Genomic DNA, 19,675 nt, shown 5'->3' with positions numbered 1-19,675 from the left:
TAAACCCTGAAATATTATAGAAAGGTAATTTCTTTTTTCCCACCTGCCCACCTCTGGATTTAGAAGATGTCTGAGACCACTGCCATCACCTCTGTGAGCCTCAGTATACTGAGAAATGCTCACAATCCTCATTTCCTCCCCATCACCAAATGGTATAGTGTTCACCCTATGTTATTTCATGATCAATTTGATTCAATCAACAAGCATTAATTAAATAGCTATTATGTGTCAAGCACTACTGAGGAATCTGTTGTTGTCGTTCAGTTGTATCTAACTCTTCATGACTATATGGACCATACTGGGTTTTCTTGGCAAGGAGCGGTTTGCCATTTCCTTCTGCAGCTCATTTTACAGATGAGGAAACTGAGGTGAACAAACCAGTTAAGTGACTTACCCAGGGTCACATATTTAATAAGTGTCTGAGGAAGTTCTGAACTCAGGAAGATGAGTCTTCTTGACTGTAGGCCTGGCACTCTATCCACTGCACCACCTAGCTGCCCTTTGGGGTTCTCGAATTTCCTCTATTCCCAAACTGCCTTGCCCCACAACTAAAGGATTGCAGAATAGCCAGTTTATCTCTATGAGTTTTAAGGGCTTTAAAAATAATTGTGAGAGAAGAATCATAGGATTTAGAGTTGAAAGGGACTTTAGTCAAAACCTTGTTTGATTTATACATACCCCTCACCTTACCCCCCCAAAAACATAACTTATGGCGGATCATTCAGCCTCTGCTTGAAGACCCTTAAGGTGGGGGAATGGGAGAGAACCACTACCCATTCCACTTTCAGTCCTCTCTAATTGTTAGTAAGTTTTTCCTAGCATCAGACCTTAATTTGCCTCTTAGCGTCTCTAACCCCTTGCTCCTGGTTCTGCCCTCTGATGCCACACAGAACAAGTCTTCCACATGCTAGCCCTTCAGACATTTGAACATAGCTATTGCGTCCCCTTTAAGGCTTTTCTTCTCCAAACTTAATATTTCCATTTCCTTCAACTGATCCTCAAATAACATAGCCTTAATTCCTTCTCCTATGCTAATTTCCCTCCTCTGGACAGTTGAATAGTCTAGCTTATCAATGCCCTTCTTAAGCCACAGTGCCCGGTACTGAGCAAAATACAATAGATGAGATCTGTTGAGGGCAGAATACAGAAGGACTCTCATAATTCTTGCTTTTCTTAATACAGCCCTAAATCACATTAACTTTTTTGGCTGCCGTATCTCGTTCTGACGTATCTTGAGCTTTACAAAGTCATGTCATTATTTCTCTGATGGCATGGTCTTCTGCGGCAACGAAGGCCAAACACAACAATCTTGAGCTGTAACCCTCAACTGTCTTTCAAACTGCTAACTGCGCCTCCCCCACCCTGATCTGGAGCGTTCTAGGCCACTGAGAAGTGTGTTGTTGGTTGTTTTTCTTGTTAGAATTGTCATTCCTATCAACTCTCCTGTATGTTCCGTTCCAACAGAGGGATTTTTAGACTTTTTCAAGTCTTTGATACTTTATATTAAGAAGCAAATTGTGAGACCTTGATACTATGATATTGCTAACACATTCATTTTTAAGTGAAATTTATTAGGCAAATAAGAGATAAAATACAATTTATATCAGTTCATAGTCAACAATCCAGACTTCAGTGAGGGGGAAGGGGTGGAGGTACAGTGGGGCAGGAATCTGAAATGATGATAATGACTGCAACTGATTATAAGAAAAAAAGAAAATGAGGCAGCAATGTTGAAGGTATAAACTGGGGAATTTCCCATGAACTTTCTCTCCCATTTACGTATGTAAAGCTTTCTCAGGAATCTCCCAGCACTGGTACTGGTCGGCTGGGTCCCTAGAAGTCAGATGCTATCCCATTAACACAATAGTTCACAAGCTCTCACTGGTGTGCTTCCCCTTAAGAATCACCCAGTAGACTCAAGTAGTTCTTTAGTATAAGAATTTGCTCAAATGCTGTGGCAACAACAGTAGTTCTAAAGCATTTTCTCACCAGGGTAGGCTGCTGATGGACTGGATTCAGTGGGTTGTTTAGCCACTGGACTCTTGCCACACTAGACCAGGCAGATAGGTTGCTCTGCGGAGGCTGCCCTGTCCCGTATTGTTCTTCTCAAGGCCATGGTATCTCTAAAAGATGAGTCATTCCGCTGGATTTCCTGGGATCATTCTTTGATGTGCAGTTCTTACCACCCTCACCCTCTGGCTCTCTTCGTGGGAATTAGTATAACACTCCTTTTGTTAAGGCAATGACCACTGTTAGCCTAGGAGTGGCAGAAGCTTCTCTTTTAATTTCTTAGAGGTTTGTCACCTTTAAGCAGGACCTAGGTGAGGTCTAGCTTCTTCTGTTCTACAATGCTTCCTGGTTCAAAAGTGGTTTCTCTCAGAAAGGGAGTCTATTTTTACATACCATAATCAGTCAAGTTATACTTTCCATCTTCCTCTTGGATCTTCTGCAAATGGTTGGTTGGCAACAGAGGTTTTAAAGCTGTGTCCCGGGGAAAGTTCGTTCTCTTGCTGACCTCATCATATGTAACTGAGATAATGAGACTTTGAACTTTTTCTAAGGTGTGGAATATTTCTTTTACATGTGAAAGGACTTTTTCTTTACATTTCTTTTTCTCTTAACCTTAAAGCTTTCAATTTCTTAGAAGTCCAAACAGGGTACAACTTTGTAAGTGGTTAATTGTCCAGACCTCTGCCTTTCTTCTGTTTCTGCCTTTTAAGTGATAAAGTTTATACATTTTTCTCTCTGACAAAGGTCTTTGAAATACCTTTGGGAAGGAATCTCCTGCTAGGGCTAAAAATAAGAACAATTTAAAGCTAGAAGGAAGGACAGGAATTGAATTCAGAAATAACAATACACAACTGGCAATTTAGAAAAGAATCTTCTTGACAAAAACAGAATGCTTAACACCTCTTGCAGAATGCCTCAGAACCCTAGAAAGCAAGATGGCACAATGGAAAGATTTGGAGTCAGGAGACTTTGGCTTCAATCTCTGCATGGTACTTAATACCAATGTGAACTTGGACAAGTCATTTTTTTCTGGGCCTCAAGTTCCTTGTTTGCCCAGTAAGACCTTTGGAATAGATTACCTCTACAATCCCTTCCAGCTCTGAGTCTATGATCCTATAAAGCTTCTCTCAAGTTTCCCCTGGACTTCCCTCATTCTGGGACAGCAGTGCTCAACCTTTTTTGGTCTTAGGACCCCTTTACACTCTTAGAAGTAAAAAGAAACTCAAATAACTTTTGTTTATGTGGGCTATATCTCTCAGTAATAATTTTATTAAAAAATTTTTGTTATATTTATATTATAATTTATTATATATTAAAAATTTAAATGGATAAAATTTTAAAATATGTATTTATTCACTTAAAAGACCAATAACAATCCTATTACAGGTCAATATAAATAGCACGTTAATGAAAAATAACTATTTTCCAAAACAATCAAATTTAGTAAGAAAAGTGGCATTGTTTTACATATTTTTGCAAATCTCTTTAATGGCTGTCTTAATAGAAGATAACTGGATTCCTATATCTGGTCCTACATTTAATCTGTTGTGACATGTTGTTTTGGGTGAAGTCTATGAAGAAAATCTGTCCTCACAAAGATATATAGTTAGAAAAGGGAAGAGTATCTTAATAGTCAAATAACATCTTAGTATTATTACAAAAATAGTTTTGACCTCATGGATTCCCTGAAAGGGTCCTAGGTGGATCACAGTTTGAGGACCTGATATTCTAGAACCTACAGTTGAGTACATGGAGATACCCAATAAATGTTGTTGTTCAGTTGTTTCAGTCAGGTTTGACTCTTTGTGGCCCCATTTGGAGTTTTCTTGGTGAAGATATTGAAGTGGTTTGCCATTTCCTTTTCTAGCTATTTATAGAGGAGGCAAACAGTTAAGTGACTTGCCCAGTGTCACAGAGTAGGTGCGTGTCTGAAGCCAGATTTGAATTCAGGAAGATGAATCTTCCTAATTCCAGGTTTGGCACTCCACTCACTACACCACTTAGCTGCCCCCAATAAATACTGATTGATTAATTGATATGGTGGAAATTGCTGCTTGGACTCTCTTTAGTAACCAGTTCTAGACCGTTCAATTCCCCTTTGCTTCAGAGCAAGCTTTTTCTGGGCAAAAGAAAATCAAAGCTGATGTCCTGAGACTCCTTTTTGGCTTATTCCTTTCCGAATGTCCTGGGAGGGATAACTACAGGTCTCTAACATTTGGATTGGCATTTTCTTTCAACCACTTACATGAGAAATCCAAAACAAAAACTCTAGTGGATATTTAAAAAACAAACAAAAACCACAGATAATACTGTTCTATAATTACTGAAGAGTGAGTACAGTAACAAATGAGAGTCCAGGCTGTTTGTAGGGGGAGTGAGGTGAAGAAGAATTCTAGATTTAGAGTCAGAGGACTCTGCTATTACAGTGTCCTAGCTGTATGACTCTCGGCAAGGTCACTTTGCTTCTCTGAGATTCCGTTTGTTGCTCTAAGATGAAGGAACTGATGCCTACCTTTTAAGGGTTTCATTTTTCTTATTTTGCTCCCTGCCTGCCTTTCCTTCTCCCTCCCCAGCCCCCCACCTCCCATGGAGAAGTAGAAAAGAGAAAGTTGATTTTTGTTCGTTAAAGTGTTTTTTTAATTTAAAAAATGTATATGTAAATAAAGTGAAAGAGGTGGATTAAATGATCTCTAAGTCCCCTTCCTCCTCACTAAGAAGTTGAACTCTGAAAAACTGAAAAGTCAATAATGGTACAGAAGAACAGATATTAAAACATCTTCTTTCTCTCAATAGAGAGGCAGGACACTGGCTGCTCAGACAGAACTTTGTGTGTATTGATTTTGATTAACTACTTTTCTTCTGTAACAAACGTAGAATCTGCATGGGATGCAGAGCACTTCAGTAGCACAAACAGGCCATTTGGGCTTGTGTCCTCCCCTACTTAAAGTCTGTTACTGCTGTTAGGTCATTTCAGTTGTGTTCAACTCTTCATTGACCCCATTGGGGTTTTCTTGACAAAAATACTGGCGTGATTTGCCGTTGCCTTTTCCAGCTTATTTTACAGATGAGGAAACTGAGGCAAACAGAGTTAAGTGACTTGCCCAGGGTCACACAGACAGTAAGTGTCTGAGGCCAGATTTGAATTCAGGAAGATGAGTCTTTCTGACTCCAGGCCCACTCACTATGGTATCACCGAGCTGCCCCCAAGAAATTAGCAAGTAGACTTATTGTTGTTTAGTTGTGTCTGACTCTTCATGACCCCATGGACCCTACTGTCCAGAAGGTTTTCTTGGTGAAGATACTGGAGTGGTTTTCCATTTCTTTCTCCAGTGGATTAAGGCAAATGGGAGTTAAGTGACTTTCCCAGAATCACACAGCTAGTAAATGTCAGAGGCCAGATTTGAACTCAGCTCTTCCTGACTCCAGGCCCAGCCTTTTATCCACTCAGCACCTAGAAAGTTTTGTCTTGCTATATTCATTGTCTGAAGAGGGAGCATGGTATCTCATTTGTCCACATAGTGGTGATATATTTAAGCAACCAGCCAAGAGATCCATCAGTTGCTCTGGCTTCTGTTGCTCTGGCTGCAAATTTTTACCCACTGGTCACCAGAGGCCACTCAGTCCTCAGTCCTTTAGACTGCTCCCTTTTCTGGCTTCTCTCCCTTTCCTGGTTCTCAATTTAACATCGAGAGTAAAAAGGAAATATCATTAAAATATTAATATAGAAAATCTATAGCTTTTAGCCCCTACTCCATCTGGAATTTTCTGTCTTGGTCTCAGAAGACTACACACACACACACACACACACACACACACACACACACACACACACACACACACACACTACTGTGACTATATAGATTATGAGACATAAAAGAAAACTGAAGAGAAATAAAGCACATTCTCTTGCCTTGAGCATCCACCGAACCATCTCCTAAAATTCCTCCTGCACCTAGAGATTGTAGAACAGTGAGAGAGGATTGTTTGTATCCATCAGGGATGCAAGTCTAGACTAGATCAACGGTAAAGAGAAAAAGAGAGAGCTGTCCTCTTCTCCATCTCTCCACTGATGGAGTTTTGTTTTTAAACTGCTAGTTTCCAGCCATTGATCCCCCACCTGTATGCACTGGTCCCTGACTGGCTCATTTTACACATCTCTGAATGCTGGTCTTTATTCCCAAAGCTCACTGCCCTTTACCCACATTCTGGACAATCTTATTCTTATTCCCATGTGTCTCTGTTTCTTGCATCTCAAAAAATGGTGGGTAGGAAGAATTTCCAAAGAGCAAAGGAAATTGAGGTCCTTGAAATCTGCAAGCCCAAGCAATACATTTTGTCATTCCTATTTTGCCTTGTGAGAGCTTCTATTCCCCACAGGAATGAAACACTATTGTAGAAATACCTGTTATACTTTGTTACAAGTTAAAAATAGGCAACAAGTGATGGATCTAGAAATGACTGGTATTAAAACAATAAGGATCAGTAAGACTTAAGACAAAGTAAAATAAATCTTATGGTTTCAGCAGTGTATATAGACTTCCTCTGATGCATTTTGATTATAGAAACAGACCATTTGGAGGGCTTCTGATCTTTGCTTTAAAAAAAATGTTTAAATGTTGGGGAAAATCATCAAAGTTTATTACGTTAACTTAATCCATTGACATTTCTGGTATATGCAATTTCTCTAAGAATGTAGCTTCTCCGGTTAGTAGAGGCTGGGATCAATTCAACAAAAGCATTAATTAAGCACCTACTGTGAGATAGTCCTGGGATTACAAATACAAAAGTAAAATAGTGTTTACCCTCAAAAAGTTTACATTCTTTTAGGGGCTACAGCATGTTCACAAGCGAATATAGGATACATACAAAACAAATACGCAATGATGTTTTTGTCCAGGGCCAGTTCTAACAACTGGGGGAATCAGAAAAAGTCCTATTGAAGGAGATGGTGCTTGAGATGAATCCTGAAGAATCTTCTCAAGATTTAACCCTGGAACCAGGTCATAGGGAATTGTCATTTCTTCATCCCCCATTCTTGGAACCCTCTCTATCTCCACCTCTTAGCTTCTCTGGCTTCCTCCAAGTCTCACCTAAATTCTCATATTCTACAAGCAGCCTTTCCCAATACTCCTTAATCTCAGTGCCTTCCATCTGAGGCTATCCTCAGATTATCCTGTATATATCTTATTAGTGCATTGTTGTTTATATGTTATCTCCCTATTAGACTATGAGCAACCTGAGAGCACAGATTGTCTAGTTTTTTTTTTTTGTTGGTTTTTTTCTGCCTTTCTTTGTATCTCCAATGCTTAGCACAGTGTTGGCACATACTGTAGGGATTTTTTTTTTTTAATAAATGATAGTTACTACTGATTGATTGAGAGACAGAGACCAAGAAGGAAGGGTCCCCCTTGATGTCAAACCAATCATTTCCATTCATGGAAGGTTCCCAACTCCTGAATTGGTGATATCACACAGAAAGCTTGTCTCCTCCTCCTAGTGGATCAAGGAAGGACAGAAGAACTTGACTGGATCTTGCTGAGAAACTCCCCTTTGCTTCTTTGTTTCCCTTTAGGAGCTCGAGCGTCTCAACCAGATCCTGGAGGCTGAGAAGCAACAGTTTGAGGAAGTTGTTCAGGAACTGAGGATGGAGCAGGAGCAAATCAAGAGGTACTGATTGTATTGCCCAAGAAGATGGAGGGAGAACCTGCCTGGAGGAGACAGGTCCCCACTCCCCATGGCCCAACCATGGTCCATGGTTCAGACTCTAGCCAGAGCAACTGGACTCGTTCCTTATGGCATCATAGTTGACTAGAGTTGGAAGTTTCCTCGTGGTCATCTAGGGCAACCTCTTCATTTTATAGATGGAGATTGAGGAGATAGCTGAGTATCTTCCATTTCTGAATTATCTGTCTTAAAAATATGAATAATACATTAATTTATAGGCAGGTTCTAACTATACTAGGGCATTGCCACAATTTGACCATAGCCAGGGCTGAGCGGTAAGTTCATAGGATGCAGAGATAGAAGTGGTTTTAGGCATCCCACCCTCATCCCTCTATGTGTTACAGAAGAAGAAACTAAGTCTCACAGAAGTTAAGAAGCTTTCTCAAGGTCACGCTGGTAGTGAATAGCAGACAGAAATTCAAACCCATTCAAACAGGCATCAATCAAACTTATTTAATAAAAAAATCTATTATTTGATCCCATAGCTAAGCAGTGTTTATAGACTTAATCTTATACATACAAACCACTGGGAAAGTTTCTCATTTTTGCTTTAAAAACAATAAATGTGTTTTTTAAAGAATAGTACTCGTTCTACTGTGTCTACCAGTTCCTCACATGTTTATTACTCCATAATGATTTTCAGAATCTAATTCAGATTTTCTGCATCCAGCTCAGTCTGTTTAGTCCTTTTCAGTTTCCAAAATCATATCACAAATATTTAATCATGTAACCTGAGGCTTACATGTTTGATTGAAGAACCTTTGAGACTGAGACTAAAAATTCAACCTCTCTTCTCCCTACATAAAAGAAAGAAAGTAGGAGATGCCTAGAGCAAGAGGATGGTGGCAGAGAGAGAAAGAGGAAAATGCAAGGGAAATGGATGGGCTCCAAAAAGCCACTAGGGCAAGTGAAGACGAGGGAAAGTTATTGGCCTACAGTTGATGCACTGGGTTTTATCACATGTTCAAAGGCAGGAAGAAATTTCATTCATGGGGGTATTTGATCATCACCTATAGGCAGTGGTAGACCTGACTTCCAATCCTGCCTCAGATACTTACTACCTCTGTGACCCTGGGCAAATAATTTAGTCTCTGTCTGCCTCAGTTTGCTCAGTTTGTAAGATGGGGGTCATTATAGAACCTACCTTGAAAGGTTATTGTGAGGTTCAAATGAGATAATAACTGTGAAGTGCTTAGCAGAGTGCCTGGTACTTAGAATACCCTTAATAAATGTTTATTCCCTTATAAAGAGACCACAATGAAAATAATTGAAGCTTCTAAATCACCATCAGTTGCTGAAGATCAAGCAATAGAAAAATTCTATGAAGGTCTTGATAAGATCCTCCATATTAAAACAAAATTCACAGATGACTTCAGTGCAGATGTAGGAAAAGGTGAAGATAGGGAGAAACAGGGGTATGCTGGAGCCAGCTCCAATTGGCTTTCAGAGCAGATAGTTAACATTTTCAGTGTGAGCATTTATACCTAGGAAATAAGCAATTGCTACAAATCAGAACTTGAGTTATTGTTTCATTGATTGCTTGGATTAAGAAAATGTTAACAATGTAGATTAAATTTAAAAGCATGTCCTGTGTACATTTTCCCCCCTGGAGAACCTGGTTGTTAAATATTTACCAGCATCCCGATAGGTAGAAATAAATGGATAAGTATGGATCAGGAGAAATGAAAGAAAGAAATCAAAGACTTGTAGATTATACAGAAGCCTCATGACTCTATATTGTGAATGTTTTCTTTAAAAAAAAAATTGGTAAGGCATTAGACATGGTGAGCACCAAATAACATCATAAATATTTTAAGCGACAGGAAGAGACTTAATGTTGGCAAAGAGTTATCCCTGAGTCAGCTGTCTACACAGTTAATGTGTAATTTATCAACAGTAATGTCAGAATTTGAAATAAACAAGAAAAAAGATTAGTCATGAGAAAAAGATAAACCTGCCTAGTTAATATTTATCCCTGAATCATTTAAACAAACTATTGAAAAATAGGAAATAGATAACAGAAATCACATCTACACCTAAGATAATCATTTCATCCATAAGTTAAAAGAAATGTAAATTAATTGTTCTAACAGAGAGACCCAGAGAGTTCAGAAAGCACTTTAGTTAATAAACACCTGACCACTTGTTGAATGCAGAGATGGCTGCCAAACACAATATAGAGTTAGAATATTAACGCATATGTAAAGTCCAGGGGCAGCTAGGTGGTATAGTGGATTGAGTGCCAGGCTTGGAGTCAGGAAGACTCAGCTTCATGAGTTCAAATCCAGTCTCAGACATTTAGTAGCTGTGTGACCCTGGGGAAGTTACTAACCTGTTTGCCTTAGTGTCCCTAGGAGTTAGGGTACAGGTGGAGTTTGTACTTTGTTCTTGCTGTGTTGAGGCTGGAGCTGATAACAGTAGAAAAAAGATACCCCCAACCCTAAGAGAACCCTAGAACCCTGAGGGAGTCAATATATCTGCCTAAATCTGGGAGAGTGAGCCAGAGAACACTTGCTCATCTGGGATTAAATTGAGTCATTCACTTTTGAGGGACCCCTAGTAAGATTCTCCAACCTGGGCTTTCATTTTTTTGATATCTTAGTTTACCAAGTCATAGGGAGATTGTCAATTTAAAAAAATAGGCTGTATTTAAATTTAAGTTGTTTTTTTTCTGGTGTGTGGGAAACCCCTACAAGTCCACCCCATTTGAGGTGATTTTGCAAAATTTTTCATTTGTTGATTTGTTCAATAATTAAGTATTGCTACTTATTATATTATTGAAACCTTATTGATATTGGGTCTAATATGATGAGTATGGAGTTCAAATCATTAAAATACTGGTGCCTACCTACATGCTTATTTTTTCTAGTTTAATTTAAACAAACATAGAATATGTATTTTGGGGCAGCAAGGTGGCACAATGGATAGAGTACTGGGCATGGAGCCAGGAAGATCCAAGTTCAAACCTGACCTCAGACACTTTTAATAACTGTGTGGCCCTGGGCAAGTCACTTAACCCTATTTGCCTCAGTTTCCTCATCTTTAAAATAAGCATGAAAGGGAAATGGCAAACCACTCCAGTATCTCTGCCAAGAAAAGCCTGAAAAGGAGTCACAAAGAGTCAGACATAACTGAAAACAACTGAACAACAATACAATATTTATTTATTGTGAGAATTGTGTACCCAGCAAATCCATAGGATAAGATTTACTTGTATGCCTAGAAACTCCAAGTAATCAGTTCTTAGTGTTTAGTTCCTTTTCTCTGAAATCGAACCTCTCTTTGTGCTTACTTGACCTTGTTTTGCTATTTCCTTTAACTCAGGCTATATGTATTGTTATTGGGGGAATTTGGAATTCCGGGAGGAATGCCCTTGTAGGGGCAGGACTTCATTGAGGGGAAATTTCAGGTGATCCTTGTAATAAGGACCCATATAAAATGTGTGGATCTCTGAGGGTATTGCCTATGGTATATAGGGACCCCTAAAGAAATCTTGGTGTGCCCTGGATACAAAGGACCATTTAGAAAATGACACACACACCCCTTATATAAAAAAGCAACCAAAAGAGCATCAATATCTACTTTCCATCATCTATACATAAACAGAGGGCATTGGTAGGGAACTAACTGGCTTTCCCAAGCAGAGTTATTAAATAATGGACTACACCTTCATTACACTAAAAGATGAAAAAAACATAAGATCCTATTATGTGAATTGTTTATCAATGTTGAAGACACTTTAAACTCAGTAGAATAAAATACTGCCTTACAGATTTATATAGTAAGGTATCTCTTACCCATATATTAGGACCATTTAGGATTTCTTGGAAGTTATAACAGCAGAAGTAATTCTGTTCAATGATGCTTGGATAATAAATGTCAGATGAGACATAAAACACAGAGATGTATGCCTGCCAAAGGTATTTGCCATTGTGATGGAGGAAATTCAATGCTGAGTTCAGGTCAAAGAAGAATTCCCTATGGATGGTAATCCTTCAGATATTCCTTTTTATAGATGGCATCATGCTGATTATGGCATATCTTAAAGAATTGCAGAGCTTCTTGGAAAAGATATGTAGTCACTCTAAGGAGTTTAGCTTGTTCATCTGCAGAGGAAATACCAAATGGGTAAAGAGTGTCTGTTGCCCAGACTTCAACACGAAAATGGATGGACACCCCATACAACTTGTCCGACAAGATATATGTCTGGGACAGAATGGCAGTAAGCTGAATCCAGAGTTAAAAAATAGAGGGGTTGGATTCCTTTCAAGAAATTTTTAAAAAGGGAAAGGGGGACATTTTTTCTGATCCCTAACTTCCCATCTAGTTAGGACAGTCAGGAATACTCATATTCATGAGTTTGAATCCAGCCTTATACACTTAACTAGCTATGTGAACCTAGACGAGTCACTTAACCCTGTTTGCCTCAGTTTCCTCATCTGAAAAATTAACTGGAGAAGGAAATGGCAAACTACTCCAGCATCTTTGCCAAGAAAACCCCTCTTGGGGTCACAATATCAAACATGCCTGAAATGATTCAAAAACAACTTCCCATAACAGCAAAGTGCCATCTTTTCAATATAAACATTTTACTAGTATTCTGGATGGCAGAAAAATATGGAATAGCACTGCCTATAAAGAATTAAAAATGAATACCCAGAGGCCAATAGAAGGGCACATAGTGGTTGTAGACAAGCTGTACCATGTAATGAATGAGTTGAAGAACAAGACTGAGTAAAAAATGTTAAGTAACTGTGTGACAAAGAAAAGATAATCTAGTCACTTGGAGAAAACAAGACATATGACAGAAATATGGTCAGCGTGCTCTGCTTGTATCCTTTTGATATCAGGAGAAAGCTCTTCCAACATGTTGGACTGATCCGCACTGGCCAATTTTAGGAAAGATATGGATGGGAGTTGTGCAGGATGAATAGATATGGATAGGTTGCCATTTGCATTTTCAGGGGAATTCCCAAATTGATATGATCGTATTATTGTGATCAGTACCTTGAGTATTAAGTATTGTGAACTTGACAGTTATCAATAAGTACAAACATTTCAATATGAAAAAGAAATATGATTGTATTTTCCGCTAGGCATAGTGTGTTTTTTAAGCATATTAAATTTAACAAGGTAGCTTTGTCAAAACCTACCACCTTGATCTCATAAACCCTCAAATAGATGCTGAGCAAATATTTGTTATACTGAACCATTGAAAGTGCATGTGGATACAGAAGGTCTTCCAGAATATTGATTTATCCCAGCTGGTTACTGATTTGCACATTTGAGAACTGTATGGGAACAAGCCGAGTTTTGCAGATAAACTTATACTGGAGGGGTCTCTGAAGCTCCAGATCATGCACTAAGTCTTTCAGGATGCTATGGAATGGGTTCTGTGAGTTGTATGAACAGTACCATGGTACTAGTTACTCCAGGAAGAAAGAGAAAGAAGACACATGCTAAGACAGAGTTGTTATTTTTTTTTAAGGTTTTTTTTCTTTCTTTTAAAATTCTGCTGGCTGGAGGATAATGGTATCAAGTTCTCTGTCTCATTAGGGAGTTGGAGCTAACAGCAAGATGCCTCAAGGGGGTGGAGCAAGAGAAGAAAGAGCTGAGAAACCTTACTGAATCCTTACAGCAGACACTGGAAGTAAGTAAGGAGCTGGTTGGCTGGGAAGGGTAGACGTTACTATTATTTTCCAGTTGTGTATCTTGGAAACCCAGCCTTGCACATTTATAAGGGGAAAGGGACTTGGAATGAGTTGAAGAACAAGACCTCTGCGAGGTCTTCAAGGAAAGTTAAGAGGTAACCCCACCACCAGTCTTCTTACTGCATTCAAAGTAGAGAAGGGAAGTGTTCTTGCTTTTCTTTGTATAGGACACTTCATGTCCCAACTCCTGGCATTTTTGCTGGCTGTACCACACACATGGAATGACTCCCGCTCCTCATCTCTACCTCCTGGCTTCCTTGAAGTCTTAGCTAAAATCGTACCCTCTTATAGAAGCCTTTCTTGATCCCACTTAATTCTAGTGCATCGCCACTGTTGATTATTTCCCATTTATCATGGATATATCGTGTTTGTACCTAGCTGTTTGCATGTTGTCTCCCCCAATAGAATGTGAGCTCTCAAAAGTGGGAACTGTTTTTTTAACCTTTCTTTTCCCCAGAGCCTAACACAGTGCTTGTCACGTGATAGGTGCTTAATGAATTCATTGACTAAATATTGATACTAAAACTCACTGCCATTTCACCTCCACCTGCCATTATAGTCACTGTTTGGGACTACCCAACTGAGAATTGCCACTTGGCTATTTGATGTGCTGAACCTCCTGAAATTTGGTGTAAGGGTTGGGATTAAGGAGGATATTTTCATCCTTGAAAACTGTATGGAACAATATGCTAAATTCACAGAATAAAGGGAAAAAAAGTGATCTGTCCCCATTCCCTGAACTGATTCTTGGAGGCAGTGGAAAGAATAATTAATATGAATCACAGGTTCAAATCCCAACTCTGTTACATACTATCTGCATGATTTTAAGCAAGCCATTTAATTTCTCTCATCTGTAAAATGAGAACTTTATACTAGATCACTTCTCAAGTCCTTTTCAGCTCCAATCTGTGATCCTATGGTACTATGAGTCATTAGACTTTGGATAGCCATGGAAAGAGAGATTTGGGATGAAATAGTTTCTTCTATGCAAAAAAAAAGAAGAGACTTTGAATGAAATTTAAAAAGGGATGAGAAAGGAGAGCAATACTCTCTGGAGACAGAAGAAATAATAATTGATAGTATTGATATCATACTTTAAGGTTTGCAAAGCTCTTTATAAATATTATCTCATTTTTCCTCATGAAAACTCTGTGAAGTAGGTCCTATTATTACCATCATTTTTCAGATAAAGAGCCTGAGGCAGAAAAAGGTTAAATGACTTGTTCAACTGAACCTGAACTCAGGTCTTCTTGACTCCATTGTCAGCTCTCTAACCACTCTATTACCTGGCTGCCTAAGGGAGGTACCTCATTTATGCTCTTTCCCCTCCATCCCTACCCTAGGAACTCTCCATAGAGAAGAAAAGAACCTTGGAGATGCTTCAGGAGCATGAGAACCAATCAGAGACTCAGGCCAGTCAGAACAAGCAGCTCCACCCCAGTGGGGGTCTCCATTGTAACCTGCGGCAGATTGAAGAAAAGATGCAGCAACTTCTGGAGGAGAAACTCCTTGCGGAGAAGAGGTGAAAGAATACAAGATTGGCTGGGAACTAGGACACTTGAGTTGTACTGCAAAGTAGATGAATAATTACTTACTCATTCCTTACTCTCTGAATCAGTTTCCCCAGGAGCCAAACGGAGATGAGTCCTCACTGGTTGATGGTTAATGTGGGATAGAAGGTTGTGGTGCTAAAGTAATCTATGGGTCACAGAGCTTCTCCAGGCAGATATGCAAAGGGCTGGGAGAATTGCCTGACATCTTCTCTTTCTCCCCTCATATCCCTCATACCCCTCCAGGGCTGTGCTCTGATTGGGTCATTTCCTGAAGTGCCCTCCCTAACTACCTTACCGGAGGAATGAACTGGGTGAGTAGAGATGGTCATAAGCCTCTCCTCCTTGAGACAGGATGAAGGAAAATGAAGAAAGATCTCGGGCATTGGAGGAGGAACGGGAGTTCTATTCCAGCCAGTCACAAGCCCTGCAGAATTCTCTGCAGGAGCTGACAGAGGAGAAGCAGCAGACCGAGAGGGACCTCAAGGTGCTAAGCCTTGGCCGCAGGTGCCCTTTTTTACCCAGATTATCTTTGGGATATAAGTGTGTCACTAGACCTTTGCCTCGCATTCCTTTCTTCCTGTGTGGGTTTCTCCATCTCAACCCAATCCAATACCCCCCAAATTGTTAATTACTATATACAAGGTACTGGGAATACAGAGATGAAATAGAAAACTCTTGCCCTCAAGGAGCTTATGTTCTCCTAGGGCAGGGGACAATATAAGAAGATAAATATAATAAGACGATATAAAAAGATAACCTAATCATTCGAGGTTGGAGAGAATACCAATAACTAGGGGAAGCAGGAAAGGCATCCTGTTGGAGGTGGCACCTTGAAGGTGAGCCTTGAAGGAAGCCAAGGATTCTAAAAGGGAGAACTGACAAGGGAGTTCATTCCAAGACATGGAGCACAGCCTATACAAAAGGATGCTGGCAGGAGATGGAATGGGAAGGTTAAGGAATCAAAAGTGGGCCAATTTGACCAGAACATAAGATGTCTGTCAAGGAATAATATGAAATAAGCCTGGAAAGGTATGATGGAACCAGATTGGGAAGTACTTTAAATGCCAAACTGAGAAATTTGTATTTTATCTTAGAGGCAACAGGGAACTGTTGAAGGTTAGCCCCCATTCTAGGATGGTGACAGAAAATGCCCTTACCTCCTAACTGTGGTTATTAAATGTATGCACCATGCCTTTGGTAGCTGCAAGCAGTGTGGGGAGGGAGTTTAATCTCTGTTAGCAAATTCAGTGAGCATCTTGCCTTAATCAGTTAGCAAATATTTCATGAGCACGAGAGAGAGAGAGAGAGAGAGAGAGAGAGAGATAGTAACCCTCTAGAAGATTAAAGTCTGGTAGGGGAAATGAGGCATCTCTACAATAACACAGAGCAATAAATGATATATCACCTGTAAGTACAGATAATAATTGGTAGAGGAGTTCAGTGCAGAGATCATTTCTAGCAAGGGAGATCAAGGAAGGCTTCATGGAGGAGGTGGAATGTACTCCCTAGTATCATTTTCTCTCCTATGTCCCATGTCCCATACTTCAGGCTGAGGTCAAGATTCGGATGGACCTTGAGAAGAGACTTCGGGAGGCAGAAGGAGCCCTTCGGAGCCTGGAGCAAGGGCTCAACTCCAAGGTTCGAAACAAAGAGAAAGAAGAGAGGATGAAGGCTGACGTCAGCCATCTGAAAAGTAGGTCTCCTTTCCTTCTACCCTGAGGCTAACCCAGATCCCACACTTCAAACCTAACCAGAAAAACACGAGGTAATTCCTCTTAGAACCTGGTAGGGTAACTGGCCTTGGAGTCAGGGTGCACCAGGCTTCGAATTCCACCTCTCAGAGTTGCTGCTTGATAACTAAGTTTCCTTATTTATAAAATGAGGATAATACCTATCTTGTGGGGCTGTGGGGAGGATCAAATGAGATAATTTATGTGAAAGACTTTGGAAACCGTAAGTCCCTGCATTAATAAATGTTGACTCTTCTCTCCATCTCTTCCTTTTTCTCCTCTTCTGTCTCTCCTCTCCTCCTCTTCCTTTTCTAACTTTCTTCCTTCTTCCTCCCCATCTTTTGGCTCTCATCCCACTCCTCTCCATCTTTCATTCCCTCCGTTTTCCCTCCTCCTCCTTCTGCTGTGTCCAGATCAGAGATTTGCCCTTGGGGCGAGTTTTGTCCTTTCTTCCTCGTTTCGATGAGGTATAGGGTAGGATATTATTTTCCTTTGTCTAATGCTCCCAGGTCCATTATCTATATCAGGGCTTCTTAAACTTTTTAAACTTTTTCCACACATGATCCCTTTTTGGCAGCTGTTGGATGGCATCAAATGGCCTGAGGGCATGCGCAATGCAAGGTGCGTGTGCTTTGTGTTCAGAACCAAGGCTGCAGTAAAGGTGCATGATGCGATACTGGCAAGTGCTTCCAGAAACACCTTGGATTCATTATGTATTTGATTTTTAGTTAATTTTTGGTTATTGCCTCTTCAGAAACCTTTCACTGTTGCCAAATTTTTGTATCTCACGATACACGAAGGGTTGACTTCTGTATCATCAATCACCAACTCTTCTAGTTCTTTCTATTGTATTCCTTGTGTATGTTTTTATTTGGGGGGAATTTGAGAGGAGTGGGGGGAGGGGGAGTGGAAGTCCTTGATTTTCTAATCTGACCTAGAATTCTTTGGGAGGTTCAGGGTACTGGGATGTCTCATCAACTTCTGCCATGGCCCTTCCCCCACAGGGTTCTTTGAGGAGTGTATACGGAATGCTGAGCTGGAAGCCAAGATGCCAGTTATCATGAAGAACTCAGTGTATATTCACAAGGCTGCTACCCGTCGTATCAAGAGCTGTCGTTTCCATCGAAGGAGATCTAGCACATCCTGGAATGACAGTGAGTGCCTTCTAAATTACCCTATGGGATTTGGGCCAGGGTAGGGGTGGGAAAAGAGAGTCACATTTTGGCCTTCAGTGATATAGTATGGGGAAAGACCTTGCCTTCTCACTCCAACCCACCCCTAGGGTCTTGTCACCTTGACATCGCTCTCATAGGGCTTCCTTCCCCTCAACCCCTTAACATTTGGAGAGTTACCCTGTTTCCCAGAGCATCTAGTCTCCCTTCTTCCCTCCCCCCCAACCCCTCCCCACTGTTTTTCTCAAAGACAAAAGCATTCCAAAAGAGTTCTGTTTCAGATATAGAATTCAGAAGTGGGACTTAACACTTTAATTTGAAATGAGCTCTTCAATGCAAATGTATTTACAATACTGGTATAATTATCTTACATTGAAAGAAGCAAAAATAGGAATAGTGAGCAGAGCCAATGGAGAAGTTTATTGGTAAGAGTGGGGTTGCGTGGGTCTTGCTGTATTTTCAGTGAAACCTTCCCAGTCCTTCATGACATCCCAGTTGGAGGCCAACAGCATTGAGGACCTCAAGGAAGTGGCCAAGAGGCTGAGTCGAGACCAGCGCTTTCGGGAGTCCATTTACCACATCATGGTGTCACAGCCCGGGCCCACCCCTGCCCTTCCCCGGGGCGGGAAGTGATCTCTTGTCTTCCTTGCTGCCATCCCATCCCCACCATTGCCACCTCCCTCCCCAGGAGTGGAAGTAAGGGTAGGAAGGTCAGCCTCCCTGATCTTCTCCACTTTGTTCAGGAGCACCTTTCTCTCCTTGTGGGGAAACCACTGCATTAGTAATACCACTCTTTCCCACAAAGAACAATGGTATATGTATGTCATTCCCCAAGTCTTTCCCCAAGTCAGATTTTCTGATCCTGGATAAGTTGATCTGATCTCTGCCCCTTACTTATATACTAACTCTTTGCCTAAGGGCACCAATCTATATGTTACCTGGTAGGTAGCCTTGGTAAGGATGGTTGTCTTAAGATACACACACATACACACACACACACACACGTGTGCATGTATGTATGTATTTGTCTTTGTTCCCATTTCTTCCACCTGCTGACTATAAGTAAAGTATTTACACCATTACCAGGTACCTACCTACCTGCTATCCTCAGTGAACTTTCTCGATGCCTCCTTGCTGCACAGATATATCCAATCAGGCATGCAGGAGCTTGCTATCTCTGTAGTTTCTCTGTACTCTACATATATCCCTTCCTGTCTCCTCTTTCCTCTCCCTCTCCTTTATTCTGTCAACCGCTCTCTCTTCATGCTTTCCTGTTCATACCATATCCATGTTTTTCTTCTGTCCCTGGCTCTATCCCTTGTCTCTAAGTCAGTAAGGGTTTCCCTGCCACTTTCAATGCTTCCTGGTGCTAGATGTTCCCCACCCTGCCCAAGGACTGACTCTCCTGTGGCCCTTGGTCTCTCACTCTAAGCCATAAATGCCAAATAGGGGCCTCTGAGGATCTCAGCTCATTCCCCTATCCTCAGGCATGGAATCATCTCTCACCAAATACTCAAGGACTACAGGTAGGTAGTTAGTCCTCCATGATGGTCTCTGTGTTACTTGACTCACCAGCTGAGCCCAGAAAAATACTTCCTAGACTACTGCTCTTCAGAGTTGTTTGAGATCCACAGAAGGATGATGTGGCCAGGGGAACCATGTTCTTGCTGGATATGGAAACAGAAAAGAAGGGGCCATTATAAGAGGAAGTTAGGTCCAGGAGGTAGGAGGAGGTGAGTTCTGCATTATAAATCCTTTTCATTGCCTCTGAGTAA

The 19,675-nt window shown here is 40.6% G+C and overlaps 1 protein-coding gene across 4 annotated transcripts in view; it reads left to right on the top strand.

The window, feature by feature from the left end:
- The window catches only part of PLEKHD1 (pleckstrin homology and coiled-coil domain containing D1), a 37,293-nt gene extending 18,300 nt beyond the window's left edge, over positions 1–18,993 (top strand). For 3 of the 4 annotated variants that reach the window (XM_072629489.1, XM_072629490.1, XM_072629492.1), the window contains 7 exons: positions 7,583–7,677; positions 13,291–13,384; positions 14,789–14,967; positions 15,350–15,482; positions 16,547–16,691; positions 17,733–17,882; positions 18,364–18,993. In XM_072629489.1, coding sequence (XP_072485590.1) covers positions 7,583–7,677; positions 13,291–13,384; positions 14,789–14,967; positions 15,350–15,482; positions 16,547–16,691; positions 17,733–17,882; positions 18,364–18,533 — 966 coding nt within the window. In that variant the 3' untranslated portion in view covers positions 18,534–18,993. Of the gene's footprint in view, positions 1–7,582; positions 7,678–13,290; positions 13,385–14,788; positions 14,968–15,349; positions 15,503–16,546; positions 16,692–17,732; positions 17,883–18,363 lie in introns of those variants that run through there. The other variant, XM_072629491.1, reaches the window with a different exon arrangement.
- The last annotated feature ends 682 nt before the right edge of the window (positions 18,994–19,675 follow it).

The sequence above is a fragment of the Notamacropus eugenii genome, chromosome 1, assembly GCF_028372415.1.
Source record: "Notamacropus eugenii isolate mMacEug1 chromosome 1, mMacEug1.pri_v2, whole genome shotgun sequence".
Classification (NCBI taxonomy): Eukaryota; Metazoa; Chordata; class Mammalia; order Diprotodontia; family Macropodidae; genus Notamacropus; species Notamacropus eugenii.
This window is presented reverse-complemented; position numbering and strand designations above follow the sequence as displayed.